The sequence below is a fragment of the Gopherus evgoodei genome, chromosome 4 (assembly GCF_007399415.2).
Source record: "Gopherus evgoodei ecotype Sinaloan lineage chromosome 4, rGopEvg1_v1.p, whole genome shotgun sequence".
NCBI classification, from domain to species: Eukaryota; Metazoa; Chordata; order Testudines; family Testudinidae; genus Gopherus; species Gopherus evgoodei.
The window spans coordinates 137,814,753-137,830,204 of NC_044325.1; the positions used below are offsets into that span (position 1 = coordinate 137,814,753).

General features: G+C 52.0%; 1 protein-coding gene across 6 annotated transcripts in view; it reads right to left on the minus strand.

The window, feature by feature from the left end:
* Positions 1-15,452, minus strand: part of SCUBE3 (signal peptide, CUB domain and EGF like domain containing 3) — a 103,469-nt gene that overhangs the window by 60,806 nt on the left and 27,211 nt on the right. For all 6 annotated transcript variants that reach the window (XM_030561306.1, XM_030561304.1, XM_030561305.1 and 3 more), the window contains exon 4: positions 8,751-8,885. In XM_030561306.1, the coding sequence (XP_030417166.1) occupies positions 8,751-8,885 (135 nt within the window). The remainder of the gene's footprint in view (positions 1-8,750; positions 8,886-15,452) is intronic.

The following is a 15,452-nucleotide window of genomic DNA, read 5'->3' on the forward strand; positions in this document are numbered from 1 at the left end:
TCCTCTCCGCTCCCCCCCTCCCCCCCCGGCTGAGGAGCTGCTGACGGCTAGAGCCAGACAGGAGACAAGGAAAAGTCACCTGTAACCTCAGCCGCAAAAAGCTGGGTCCAGTGGGTGCTGAATGGAGCATTGACAGGAGTTTATATAACATTTAACAAAACCCACAGCCAGCCGAGGGGAGCGCAGAGACCTGGGGTGGGTACACGCACAGCCCGGTTCCAGGAAGAGATTCCATGCTGAGTGCTCAGACCCTACGAGTCTTCCTGCCGTGTGATGCACAGAGGCGGCCAGTTCAAGGGGAGGGCTCTGGCTCCCTCTGGGGAATGCAGAGTTGCAAACCCAGGGCCTTTTGGGGGTGCTTTATGGTGGGGAAAGGGGAACTAACCGTGTGAACGTTTTATGGGTGCCGCAGGGCAGGTGACTGGCTTGGCTTAGAAGTGTCAGCAACGGCAGCCTTTCCAAAGGGAACTCGCTGGAAAATGAGTCAGCAGCTAAGAAAATGGGGGATCCCAAGGGCAAGGTGTTGGGAGAAGGCACCTCAGGGGGTTGGAGTACCTTCAATAGGGTCAGTGAAATGTCCCACATGCTAAGAGGCACCCTGCTGAAAAACACAGAGGGGAGGTGGGGTAGAGTCAGGCCTTGGGGTTCTGTTCTTAGCCTGGGGAGGAGAGTGATGTCCACCGGTTAGAGCAGGGGGAGCTGGGAGTCAGGACTCCAGGGTTCTAGTCCTGATTTGAGGAGGGAGTGATGCCTAGTGATCAGAGCCAGGAGGAGAGGGGGGCGCTGGGATTCAGGGCTCCTGGGCTATATTCCCACTTCTGCCACTCATCCAACGTGTCAGCCCTCTGGGTGTCTCCATTAAACCTATTTTTCAAACAAGAACAGCCCGGTGCTTCTTTGCCACACATGGAGGTGCCGAGGTGTGACATACTTGGCAGCACACAGTATTAAGCAGCTGCCCATTAAGAGCAGGGCTGCAGGAGGCTGTGCCCTTTATGAAATGGCTCAGCATTCCTCTCTGACCCCCAGGACTTTGTTAGAATAGGGAGATGTGTCCTGGCCTTTCCGAAGCCAGCTCTGACCATCCCTCCTCAAAGGGAAAGGCCAAAGCCCCTGCCACGGTGCCTGCTCCCATCCTGCTTCTCTCGTCTTTTACTGCTACATTTTAATTGTCTCTCTTTAGAAACTTGGGCTACACAGTTTCCTTTCCAGGTCCCAGCAGATCCAGCACCCAGAGGCAAACAGGACCCCATGCACAACACAGGGTCACTCCGGGGAGCCAGGGTAGGTCTGTAACACGGTCAGAAGCCCGTCTTCTTGCCCTGAGCCCATGTCTTTCCCACTGGTGGGCACTCGGAGATAGGTACAATGCACTGGAGCAGGGCAACGGGAGGGGCAGGGTAATTCTTTCCCAGGTAGATCAAAGCAGGGCTGTGGGAGAACCAGCATCAAGAAGAGGTGAGTATGCAGGGGCAGACCCAAAGGCGCATTCTGCCTAGCATGCATGGGACAAGCTGCAGTGCTGGATGGAGCGACTGCCTTCCAGGGGTCTGGCTGTACAGCAGCGGGGACAGTTCACATCCGCCATCGCACCCGGGCCTCTCCACTGTCACAGAACAAGCAGGGAAGCCCCTGGGATTTCCCCATTACAAATCCATGGCTGACAAGGGCTTGTGCGGTCACTTTCATATTAGTGCCAACGTCCATGGGGCCTAGACTCCAATTGCTTCACACCCGGGTTGTGTCCCAAATCACCAAGGTCTGTGTGGGAGGAGCACAGCACGGGGCAGTGTTCCGGCTGTGGCTGGGGACAGGGACACGGGTGGGGCTGGCGGGAGTGTACCCACAGTGTATTAATGGCAATGAACCGAGGGTTCCAGAGCTTGCCGTGCCATGCTCTTCCACTCTCAGGGACTTCCCCCTCCAAACCTAGCTGGGGTTGCAGGTGGGTGCTGAGTGAGAGGCTGGGGGACATGGGAACTGAAACTGTTTTTTGGAAAGATGGGCTGCCTGTTGCCAGCCTTAGGGGAGGCAGGTTCTGCACTGCCAGGGCTCTGGCTGCAGTACAGTCGCTTGGGTTTTTTGACCCTGCGCTCTCGTTTCACTTCTTTGGATCCCCCAGAGGCTGCACTGGCTGTCCGTGCAGAAGGGGTTAAAGCAGCTAGGTCTGGACCCTGTCTGCCTTACACATGCTGTCCTTGCATCACCTACATGGCATATCCAGCGCAGCTCTGCTCTAGATAATGGTGATCATCTCTAATTGCAGTGGCAGGCAAGCTCTCCGTAATTACAACCATCCTGTGTTCAAACCACATCAGTCCTGGCCTCCGCGCTGGCTCTGAAAACCCCCACTGTGCTGAGAACCGAGCTTCTCTTCAATGACCCTAATTCCGTCCCTGGAGTGAGATTCCGCTCTTTGGTCTTACTGCTCAATCTCTCCTTTAATACCAAGTACCAGGCCTGCCTGGCCAGCCCCTGCCCTCTGAGATCTGCTCTGCACACGCAGTACTTCTGAGCTGTTTGTTGGTGGGAAAAGCAGCCACAGCCCTTTGCCTCTCATCCAAACGGTGGCTTGTCTTGCTTTTTATTGCTTCAATTTACTACCAGCCATAGTTTATGCAACCTGCAGCCATACCACCTTGGGTTCTGATCCTGGCAGCTCTCACCAGCTAAGCTGGGTTAATACACAGTTGGGAGACCTCCAAAAATAACCCCAGGGCTGCCAAGAGGGCCCGTTGCTGACTCTCTCCTCCAAGTCAGTACTGATGCAATGCCCAAGGATGGTGCATCTTCAGGACATGTGCCGTCATTAAATATGCCCTAGGATTTCATGTAAGAGCAGGAGGATTTTTGTTCTGGCATGCTGGCCCAGCTCCAGGTTAGGAGAGCTGCAGCTGGCAATTTCACCTGGGCGTAGGATTCTTCTCCACTCGCTCCCCTAAAGCGTCCTGCTGAGCTGTTAGATAGCAGCTGCCTTCCATCCCGGGGATGCCTGCGCGTTCAGGGGGGAGTCGGCAGTTCCCCTGCATCTGGCCTATAAAATGCTTGGCACTATAGAGAACGTAAGTTACTATACACACACTACTGTGGAGGGTTATTAACAGAAGACTCCGGCAGCCACAATAGAAGTCAGGACAGGCAACTGGCATCTCCTTCGGCAACAGGTGCCTCCTGGGAGCCATGCTGCACATTCACACTAGAAGAGCTAGTATGAGCTGCCCTGCTTCACCTCCCGATTCATCACCTTTGACCCGTCAATGCCTTGGGTCTCACAGCAGGCACCACGTTCTTGAACAGCATAATCTCACCCCGCTGTGTAAAAGTCTCCCCTGCCGAGATTCTCCCAGAGACTCTCTCTGCTCAAGTCTCTCCCAGTTGAGCCCCACTTGGCTTGTGCCTTCTCCACTTGCACCCCTCCTTCATGCCATGCTGGAACCAGGCCCCTTGTCCACAGCTGTGCAAGACATGCCCATGGGGAACACAGACAAGGCACCGTCACACCAGCACTGCGCCATCTGTCCGCGAGCTCACAGTCATGCCCCTCCCCTGGCATCCTGCGTGCCATACTGAAATGCAGCAGGCCCAGCTCTTCTGTCACGTAAACCAGCAGGGCCCTGTGCAGACTGCCAATTTACTGGATTCTATCCATTCTTTGAAGCTCACACCTCACCGTCATTCTCCCTCCCCTAAGCACTTTCCGCTCTCAGCGAAGGCCCCCCCACCTCTAGAACTCACTCGCTGCAGAAGATGCATTTATTGTGTCTAGATTCTGGTTCTCCTAAATCTGCAGAACACCTCGGCCACAGCCACAGCTTTATGGCTTCCCTCGCTACCAGTCTCTAGTGCCGAGGTAATAGCAACTCATAAAAAGAGGACAATTAAACCTCATGCTGCAGGGACACTGGTTGATCACCCATAGAAGGTCAGGATGGTCTCTTCCTGCGCCTCCTCACCATCTGCATTGTCCAACTGGCCAGGTGCATTATGGGCTTTTCCTCTCTGTTCACTGAATCGCCTGGTATTGCCAATACTTGGAGGCAGGAGAGCAGACTTAATGGCCAGTTCTGATCCTGTACTGCACAGACCGCCTTCCAGGGTTTCTTAATCATTCCTTCTGCACCTCCGTTGCCAGAGCGGGATTAGGGTTCTGAGGAGCGCAGCTTTGCCAGGAAGGCAGGATTCCTTCTGGATCAGCCACAGAAACCTCACACCTGCCTGTTCCTGCACTTACCTTCTGCTTCCTGCCAGCCGAGTAATCCCCTACTCTTTTAGCCAATGTTTCCTGCCCCTTGAACCATTTATCTATAGACACGCAACTCCGGCTGATAATAAAGGTAAATCCACTGCTGAAAGAGGCAGATGGGAGAAGGAAGGGGGGAGGGCAGCTTTAATGATGATTTAACTCAGACTGTGAGCTGTTGCTGGGTATTTTCCACCCATTCAAAAGAAGCTGAGCAAGTGTAGAGATGCCAAGAAAATCAGAGACCAACATAAGTCAGGAGGCAGGAGGTTTGGGGCCCAGTCTGAAGGCTGATTTGTTTGAGGCAGAAGGCAGGGGCTTGCATTACTCCTCTGGGTTATCACACTGGGGTTCAGTCCAGCTGAGACACACAGGAGCCCCAGAATTTGGCATTTCCTTATCTTCCCCTCTGCTGGTGGCTGGGATTGACTGCAGTGATCTCCATCCGCCTGTGGGTGGGAGCCCCCAGCTGTCTTCAATGCTGGACACCAATGCTTTGACAGGAGGCTGCAGTCTCCCCAAATAAGTCAACAGTGCCACCGACCCAAGCTCCACCAATGACATACCCAGGGGCTCTTGTGCAGCAGCCCGCAGCACTGTAACCAAGGGGTCAATGATTTGAGGCACCTCCATGTACGGGCTGCCCAGCATTAAGCAGACTGTGGACCTGGCTTTCAGAAGCCCTGAGTGCCCACAGCTCTAACTCAAGCCAATAGGAGTAGCAAGCGCGCAGCACCTCCGCTAAAAAAATTAAAACAAAAAATTAATCAGGCCCCAGGCGTCTCAAGCTGGCCTCTTCGAATCAGTGCTGGCTGAGCCCGAACACAAGATACTCCCATGAACAGGTTCCTATGCTGGACCCAGCTTGGCCACGGGGAGTCCAGCTATCAAGCGAGGAGGGAGAGAGACCGGCAGAAAGAGCAGCAGGAACAGTGAGGATAGGTGAGCCCAAGCAAGAGGAGGGTGGAGAGCAGTATACTGGAGCGGAAGGGAGAGAATGAGAAGCAGAGAAGGAAGAAAGAGGAAGAGATGGAGAAGACAACAGAGGGAAGGGAACGAGTCCAGTGGAAAGGTTCCCGCAGGGCCGGAGGATTCTGGGCACGTTCACTTCACCCTCCTCCCCACGCCCCTCCTCTACGTGCGCTACATTGATGACATCTTCATCATATGGACCAACGGGAAGGAGGCCCTTGAAGAATTCCACCTGGATTTCAACAATTTCCACCCCACCATCAACCTCAGCCTGGACCAGTCCACACAAGAGATCCACTTTCTGGACACTACAGTGCAAATAAGTGATGGTCACATAAACACCACCCTATACCGGAAACCTACGGACCGCTATTCTTACCTACATGCCTCCAGCTTCCATCCAGGACACATCACGAGATCCATTGTCCACAGCCAAGCCCTGAGATAAAACCGCATTTGCTCCAATCCCTCAGACAGAGACAAACACCTACAAGATCTTTATCGAGCATTCTTGAAACTACAATACCCACCTGGGGAAGTGAGGAAACAGACTGAGAGAGTGGGATGGGTACCCAGAAGTCACCTACTACAGGACAGGCCCAACAAGGAAAATAACAGAACACCACTGGCCATCGTGTACAGCCCCCAGCTAAAACCTCTCCAGCACATCATCAGCGATCTACAGCCTATCCTGGAAAACAATCCTTCACTCTCACAGACCCTGGGTGGCAGGACAGTCCTCTGTTACAGACAACCCCCCAATTTGAAGCAAATACTCACCAGCAACTACACACCACACCACAGAAACACCAACCCAGGAACCAATCCCTGTAACAAGCCCCGTTGCCTACTCTGTCCCCATATCTACTCTAGGGACACCATCATAGGACCCCCCATTAGGGGCTCATTCACCGGCACATCTACTAATGTGATATATGCCATCATGTGCCAGCAATGCCCCTCTGCCACGTACACTGGCCAAACCGGACAGTCTCTACGTAAAAGGATAAATGGACACAAATCGGACATCAGGAATGGTAAAGTACAAAAGCCAGTAGGAGAACACTTCAATCTCCCTGAAACATCCAATAACAGATTCTAAAGTAGCCATCCTTCAACAAAAAAACTTCAGAAACAGACTTCAAAGAGAAGCTGCAGAACTACAATTCATTTGCAAACTTAATACCATTAATTGGGCCTGAATAGGGACTGGGAGTGGCTGGCTCACTACAAAAGCAATTTTCCCTCTCTTGGTATTGACACCTCCTCATCAGTTATTGGGAGTGGACCTCAGCCACCCTGACTGAATTGGCCTTGTCAGCACTGGTTCTTCACTTGTAAGGTAACTCCCTTCTCTTCATGTGCCAGTATATTTATGCTTGTGTCTATGATTTTCACTCCCTGCATCTGAAGAAGTGGTTTTTTAATCCATGAAAGCTTATGCCCAAATAAATCTGTTAGTCTTTAAGGTGCCACTGGACTCCTCGTTTTTGTGGATACAGACTAACATGGCTATCCCCTGATATTCAGCAATGATGTGTATCACCAGGGCGTGGAGCCCCCACAACAGCTCTCACAGCACAAGGAGGCCTTTGGTCTGCAGGAAGTTGGCCAGGCTCAGACACTTTCAACAGGAGGCTGGCACTGTGGCCAGATCCAGCGCACAGACGCTAAACTTCCTCCCCACATAGGTCGCCTCTGCCCGGAAGGGGCTTGCTAGGTTGAAGAAGGGAAATGCCGAGCATGGTAGACAGCGTCTCAGCCAACTGGTCACAGTAGGGAAGGGACTCACACATGTTCACACCATGAGTCACAGTGGGAGAAAGAAAAGCAGCTCCCGACTCCTAATGCTCCGCTCTAACCCGCAGACACGCATTGAGTCAGAACCAGGATCAGAACTCAGGAGGTCCCGGCTCAACCCACTAAACCACATTACTCCTTTGGAATCTGGCACCAGGTGGGTGAAATTCACATGGAAACTCAAAGGATAAAAGCTGCTACGTGGGCTTTTGCAGCCAGGGAAGCTGGGAGAGAAAGAGCAAACCCAAATGGATGCTTGCTAAGCAGAAAAGACAAAACCTAGTGAAACAAAAACCCCCGTTCTCCAGCATACCTAAGAGGCTACTTGGAACAAGAGGGAATTAGAACCGACAAGGAGACAGCAGGATCAATACAGTACTGGCAAGCGAATATGAGTCCTGTGGATTGGCGTGCAGAGTTTTTTGGTACCTTTTCCTTTAATAAAACATCCTGGATATGGATTAACATCCTCTGTTTGGTATTATTGTTTCAGATGCCTTATTAAAGGGCCTACAGGGGCTTTGATACATGGATCAAAGAGCTGGTCTAGTTTTGTCTGCAAATGACTCCAGACTCTCCACAAAAACTTTCTCAACAGCCAGCATCCAAACACAGCAGCCCATGTGCCCACCAAAGCAGCTGCTGGGAACAACTGCCCCACTGGTGTAAAACCGAACTGGTCATGCGCAACATCTGCTGTGGCACAGCACGACAGGCGTCTTGCTCTAGTAAGTGTCTAGAATGCTAGGCTGCAACAGCTGTTCCACCCGCTGACTTGACATGACAACCTGGCATGACAACCATTCCCAGTGGTGGAAGAATGCAAGCCATAAAGGAGGCGGATGCCTTGGTATGATGCCAGGTACCATGGTGATGGGCATGGTATAAATCCCCAGATAAAGTAAATTAGACACAGGTGCTGGAAGTAGGCGTGCTGCCACACCCCCTGGTTTGAAGTAGTAATAACAGCCCAAATACATGGTTTCTGCCTACAGCCCCCCTACTATTAAAATTGTTCTGGCAACACTGATTAGACAGAGGAAATAGCCAAGAAGTCCTGTGTTTAAGGATAGCTGATGGTGCTTTAACCCTGTGATGCTGAGAGATGGGTCTCCCCAATCTGGTACGCTAATGCAAAATGACATGAGCTGCTCACAACATGCCTTTTGCCACAATGTGGGTAACGAACTCTCTGCCAGGGCTAGGATACACCCAGCAAGATGGGAAGACCAAGGCTCGCCAATATCCAGCCTCTGTCATTACAGGCGATAGATGCTCACCTGGTCCCAATAGCCGATTCGCATTGTGGGCCTCAGAAGACGGTGACTGGACCCCATCATCCCAGCTGATGTGCAGAGGGGTCAGTCCCAGCCCTGCACTAGGGAACAGTTCAACTCTTTGCACATGAGCGAGAGTCATCGTGGCTAAGAACTTGTTTACATTGTTGGAATCAGGGCCAATTCCCAATCAATGGCCAGCCACCGAGGTAGCTCCAGAGGGGGCAAAGGGTGGCTTTGCCCATCTACAGCAGGGCTTTGCGCTGGTGCAGCTATGCCGGAGGCTGTACTCCCAAGCGTAGACAAGGCCTATAGATCATGGCCCCTCTCTAGCCTGAGACACCACCATTGTCCAAGCGATTGCCCATCTTGCTTGCACACTCCAGTCCGTAAAGGAGATGCTGGAGGCAGGGGGAAGTGCTCAGTGACTGGGCTGGGAGCGAGAGCCGTTAAAGACCAACCTTCTGGGCGCTGGATACAGGTGTGCTGGTTGTCACTCAGGAAGAAGCCATCTCGGCAGTGGCATTCGTAGCTCCCCATCATATTGACGCAGGTCTGTTGGCAACCGCCGTTCCCCTCCGAGCACTCATCCAGATCTGCCAGGGCAAGTGAGAGAGGGAATGAGTGCAACGTTCACCGCCATCACCACCGTGCATTCACTCTCTGTCTAAGGACAACCCCCCTGCAGCATGGCACTAGTACACCAGAGTACCACACTGTGCTCTAGTCCCTAGGGACTCCCATAGGAGCATGCAGCGGGACCTGCCAGTGCTTTAGATAAATGGCTGAAAGTCATCTCAGTATTATCAATGAGGAAACTGAGGCACATAGCGGTTACATGAGGGGCAGGATCTCTCAGTGGCCAGGGCACTGGGCTGGGAAACAGGACACCTGGGTTCTGTTCCTGACTCTGCCACTAATACACTGTGGAGCCTTGAATATGTCACTTCCTCTCTCTGTGCCTTGACTGACCCATCTGTACAAATGGGGATGGGGTACTTACCCTCTCGTGTAAAACACTGCAGAACAGGCACTAAGTATGTTAATAGTAGGGTTAATTAAGACTTACAACTTCTCTAGCAGGTATAATCCCTGCTCTATACATGGGGAAACTGAGGCAGAGAGTGACAACATGATTTATCCAAGGTCACACAGGAAGTCTGTGGCAAATGTAGAAAAAGAACCCAGGAGTCCTGACTCTCAGGTTCCTGTTCTAGCTGCAAGACGCTACACTGGCTCTGAAGCTCAATTCCCTTCCTCTGAATATGTAAGTGGCTGGGTTTTTGTCTGCTAGATCCCTGGGAAGCCTCTCCCTGTACCTGACACGTCTGCGGGTGCTCAGCACTTCTGAAGAGTCATACCATTTATTCACAGCCGGTGCCTGAATATGCACTATGGAGCCTCACTTTAGGTACTGGGTTTGAACATCTGGGCCGCAACGCTGCCCCGCCAACTTCTCTGGCCCTTTTACGGGCCTGAAAATGCCAGGTGTTTGTTACTCAGAGCAGGGAAACCTCAGCTCGGTGCTCGCTTGGAGAATGAATTCTGAGGAGACTCAAATCCCCAGAAGCCTAATCTCGCCGCTGCTCTCTTGCCTATTTAGGTTTACTAAAAACAAAGCTCAAAGACTGTTTGCTCGTCAAGTGCGTCTGGCTTAGCATCAGCCTGGCTGTAAGGAGAGCTCTAGCCTCCCTTGCTCCATAACCTGGCCAGGAGGCAAATTGCTTTCCAAATTGCCCTCTGGAGAATGGAGTCCCCTAGTGCCCCCAGCCCCCTAGTGCCCCCAGCCGAAGTACAACATGAGCAGAGATTGTGGAAGTTACACACACACACACACACACACACACACACACACACACACACACGAACGGCAGCCGCTGGGGACAGCACATGAACCCAGCTGCCTCTGATATGGGCACAAGTGCACAAACACAATGGGCACGTGAAGAACTGCACTTCTGAACGATCCACACAGATGTTCTTCAGGCCACATGACCTGACAGCAAGGATCAAAGATCTAGCCTGGGGTCAAAAATGAAGGCTGGATCAATAGGAACCTGCAAGCTTTGCCTTGGACCTGCACTTGCTCATCCACTTCCTAGCTGCAAGAAACGCAGTCCTTTAGGGGAAGGATGGCAATAGGACCAGCTGCAGGTAGAGAGGATTCCCATCATTAGTTGTCTGCACTGCGATAGTACCTAGGAACACCAGTCAAAGACAAGAGCTCCATTGTCGTGGGCTCTGTATAGAAAAGTCACAAGGAAGACAGTTCCTGTTGCGGATAACTCACTGTCTACCTTAGGTGCTTATCTGGCCTCCCTTACCTTAATATCTGAGTGCTTCACAATCTTGGATCTATTTCTCCTCCCATGCCCTGTGGGGTAAGGCAGGGCTGTTATGCTCATTGTACAGATGGAGAATCCGGGCACAGAGGGATACAGGGACTTGCCCGAGATCAGCCCAATCTAGGCATCAGACAGGATGCGACAGGGCGACAAAACAGACTAGTGGGGTGAGCAAGAGAAGATAGCAAAATAGACCAGGCTTAGCAGAAAGAGAGAGGTCTCAGTTGGCCCCTTGCCTATCCAAAATCAACACATGGTTGCTTTGTCAGAGGGGAATCCTGGGATGTCAGAGCGCTCACTCTGTCATTCTGAACCTTACCTAACAGGCCAGTAGCTGTGCCCATAGATAAGTGATTCCAGTATCTCCAGGCTCGTATAAATACTAAGTTCTGGGCACAGAATTCTCGGCCTATCTTGTCTCTGAGACACCAGGCCAGCTTATGGCTGGGGCTGGACTGGGCTGCAGTGAGATCACAGAGTTGAAGATCCCCTTTTACCACCTTGGCTTGAAATGCTTAGGTCTGTGGGGCGATGCAGCTTCTCCATCCAGTGATTTTTCCTGCCCTGGACCCTCTTCTAGAAAGCCGTGAAGAGCAGAGGAGAAATGTGACCAGACCTCTTCCATCCAAACATGCAGGGAAAGCATCAGGATGAGAGGCGAGAGGCCCAGTGCCAAAGAAAACCTCCTGTGAACTTGAGCATTTCAAACTCAGCAGCTAAGAGGAAAGCTGAGCCCCTTGGACATCAGCAGAGGGGCTGTGGATTGGACTCCGGAAAAGCTGGACTAGCAGGTTGATGACAGCCTGCAGAGTGAAGGAATTCCAGATCAGGCCTGAAAACCTGAGCAAATGTCTGAGCAACTAATTAAAATACACACATGCTCCCCCATACACAAGGATGCACAAAGTCCACAAATGGCCTCTTACAGACAGACACATATGTGCACACATGTACCCTCTCATGCCAAGACAAACATACATTCACACATACACTCCTACAGAGACAGCTGGACACACACACACATATTTGAGGACACATACATACTTACACAGAGATTCACATAAGCACAAACTCATGCTGAGACACAGGGCAGGTGAGCAGGGCAGCTGGTCAGCCTGAGTGATAACTGTCAGGGGGTGCGTCACAGCGCTGTGCTGCTCCCTCACACCCCTTTTCCTACCCTCATTGGCTGGCAGCCACTCTGGGCTGGTGCAGTGCCGAAAATGTTTTACGCTCCAGCTGGCAAAACACCAGGAGCTGGCCCTGCTGAAAGAGTTACCATGTACACAGCCACCCGGTGTTACATCCCTCCCATACCTGGACAAGCAAGGCTCTCCCAGGACAGTTACCCATGCTCAAACAGCTTCCTTTGTGCAATCCTTGCTGGCAGGTGCCAGGACAATCACTTGTTTCTCTGAATGAAACAAAGGGGGGGGGGAACCCCTATGGGAAGGTCATGAATGGTCAAGAGAAGCCGGAGGGAAAGGCTGCCCCCTGGAAGGGCTTCCTGCAGGGGAGCATCCCATGGCATTTGCAGGACTTGCTATCTCCTGAAAACAGCCTGCAGTCCAAAGCCATGGCCAGTAACTTTCTTCCCCATCTTCAGGAGTTTGCTCTTCATTTGGCCTATCGGTATGGTGTTTCTCACTGAAAGGGCACAGGTGCAAAACTGATTTTGAGAAAGAGATGTGAAAACAGAATACACAAATGCTTGGCTTTCATCCAAGGGTCCCAAAGCACTCCTCTGCTCATCTTCCCAGTGCCCTTATGAAGGCCCTTCACCCACCACTGCAGTGCAGCCACCTCTGGGATGGAACCCAACAGCTTCTGACCAGAGCCAATTGAAACTACAGGGGAAATTTAACTTAGCAGAACATAAATTCCCAAGTTGGGATTTACCCAGGATATTGTGGCTAGCATCCCTACCTTTAGAAAAAGGGCTAAGGGATCTGCCCTGAACATATGGACCCGTACCTCAGTTGTACACGTAACCCAAAAGGCAGCAACCCAGCTTCTTCGCTGAGCAAAGAGAACCAGTTACACGTCTCAAGGCACACTTGCATTCTCCTGAGTCCCTGTTCCAACCTAGGCCAGCTGCCTCTGAAGTATGCACCAGCTGAGCATCACCCACTCCTGGCAGGCTCCCCCTAGTCTCCCACACCAGACCTGGGCACGGAGTGGCACAGGTCAGGGGCAACAAGGAGTCCCCCTAGACCAGGGGAATTCTCTGATGGGAGGATACAGCTTCCTTCTGGCCCCTTCGCACCACTCAGTTTCAACTCAGAGTCCAGCCCAGCGCCTCCTGCCGCTAGGACTCAGCTCTGACACCCAAGGAGGAGCCCCACAGTCTGAGACAACATTCCCACCTAGGTGTTCCAGGGACGTCTCCCAGCCATGCACTTCCAACTTAACCTTACTCAGCTTAGGAAGCGTAACCAAGATCACAGCTCAAGGTGGCTTGACCCAGGGACTGAGCAAGGATAAAAGCCAGAGAGAAAAATAAAAGACCACATCATCTCAGAAAAGGCACTTGGATTTGTCCCCACACATCATAATTTTCCTCACAGAAATGTTCTTTGCCCTTGCTGTTCCATGGACCAAGCTAGCTCCAGCCAGTTTTTCGGCAGTAGCCAGCTTGGAAAGCCAGCAGCAAGACAGAAATGGGACGTCCTGTTCAACGGCAGGAGGTTTGTTTCCTTAGCTTGAGTTTTTGTCCCAGCTGAGCTGCGTTCTGCACAGGCCAATAACTCCCTTCAAATCCCTCACTTATAACAAGAGCTTAACGTCCTGCGACTTCTCCTTCAAACTCAGCAGAAGAACGACAAGGCACCGGCTCAAACCCAAGGGCTGAATTGAGTCTCCGCAGCCCCTAATGCCTATTTTATTAAATGCAAAGGAGACAGAAGCCAAAAGGCCGCTGTGGCGGGAGGAGTGCTTGAATTCCTATCCTGGTTCAAAAGGTCACTCAGGATTTTTTGGGGGTGGCAGGGTTGCATGTGAAATTTCTTTTAATAACGTCTAAGTTGCAGACAATCCTCTACAAGTCCCAGAAGGAGCAACCCCAGGCTCTGCCTGCTACTCAGATCCCACCCTCGCTGTCGCACACATCCTCCCCATGGCACTGAAGAGGACATGCTGAAGCCAGTGGCCTGGTGAAGAGGGCTCTGGCATGGAGGCTTGTGCCTCATGCTGTAGGTATGAGCTGGCAGCAGCAGCATGGTCCAGAGTACAGGGCATGGAGCTGGGAGTCAGGATGCTTGAGTTCTATTTCCAGCTCTGCCACTGACTCACTGCAACACCCTAAGCAAGTCACTGGGCCTCTCTGTGCCTTAGGTTAGGTTCTCACTGCCAAAAAAGGCACTGGAGTTTTTACCTGGATGCAGTTAGACAAGGTAAACCCTAGGTGCGGGGTATAGCTTTGACCTTAACTTGCCAGCTCTAGGTAATAACTATCTGCGCCTTGTCTCCACTAGGATTTTACATCAGGATAACTCTCTAGGTGGAATGAACACCACTTTTTATTTTTTGCAGTGAAGACACAGCCTCAGTTTACTTGCCTGTGAAATGGGGATAATGGAGACCTACCCTCCTTTGAGCGCCACGGATAAAGGGCCAGACCCTCAGTTGGTGTAAACTGGTGTAGCTACAGCACCTGCACTCGCTGATGACCTGGTTCAAAAGATGCCTTTATACATGCAACCTAGGATTATTTTCTAGCAGTTGTGTTCCTGAAGCCAACAACAGCTGGTTGCCTGGAACTGCCCACTGGTCTAAGAGAAGAATAATCAGATAGGTCAAGAGTCTCAGGTCTGCATTTCACAGAGAGGGTGTGGGTGAGCCCACACCCTCTCTGTGAAATGTAGACAACAATCCTTGGCCTTCCTTCTGGGAGGACAGCTAGCATCTGTAAACCAAGAGCAGTGAGTATTGCCAATCATTGGTCTAGCCCTGACCTTGGCTGCAATTACACAGGAGGTGGAGATTGGTTGGAAGCAGGTTCTCCACGCCACCAAGAAGGCCGCTGTTGCTCTAGAGCATAGAGCCACCAGAGATGGTGCCCAAGAAAACTTTGGGGGGAGTTTGTTTGATACACGGGGAAGGAGAATTTGTCCTGGCTGGCAGGGGGCTCCCCACCAAGGAAACATGGCCTGAAATGTAAGCAGCTGGGAAGCTGATCAGATTGACAGACCCCAGTGAGTGGGAACAGAATGTCACTGGGCAAGAAAAGAGCAATGGTCCCTGGGTGAGCAGCAGGGACAAGGCAGAGAGATCTGTGTGGGGAGGAAGTGGACTTTTTCTGTCTGATAAACTCCTCCCCATCCCCTGGGCTATATTGCTTCCCACAACTCCCTTCCAAAAAAACAACCATCCAAGTGCACATGAGAGAGGACGGGTGAGGCTCGCGTAGGGGGCACATTTACGGCATTGGTCGCTACCCCATAAGCCCCAAGCAGCACAAGAAGGCAGGATCTCAGCTTCCCACCTCATCCTGTCCCCATTACCTAACACCCAGCTCCTGGGCTGAGGCACCTGACTGGGAGGAATCAAGATAAAGCCGGACGCTCACGAGCAGGGGAAAGAAACAGTGAAATAATCTCCCTTCCCCAGGCCAAGGCCTACTAAAGCCAACTACCCTCCACCACCAGTGGCCCTCAATTCCTGCAGGCAGCCTCTTCTTACCCACCCTTTGCACTGCCTGTGGAATTCCGGCCCTCCTGCTGGAGCCAGGATCTTTGTAAACACATGACGTCCTCTGCTCTTCATCCCGGCTTTGCTTTCTTTCCTTGGGCTCATCATCTCCCGGGAAAGGAAGGCAGG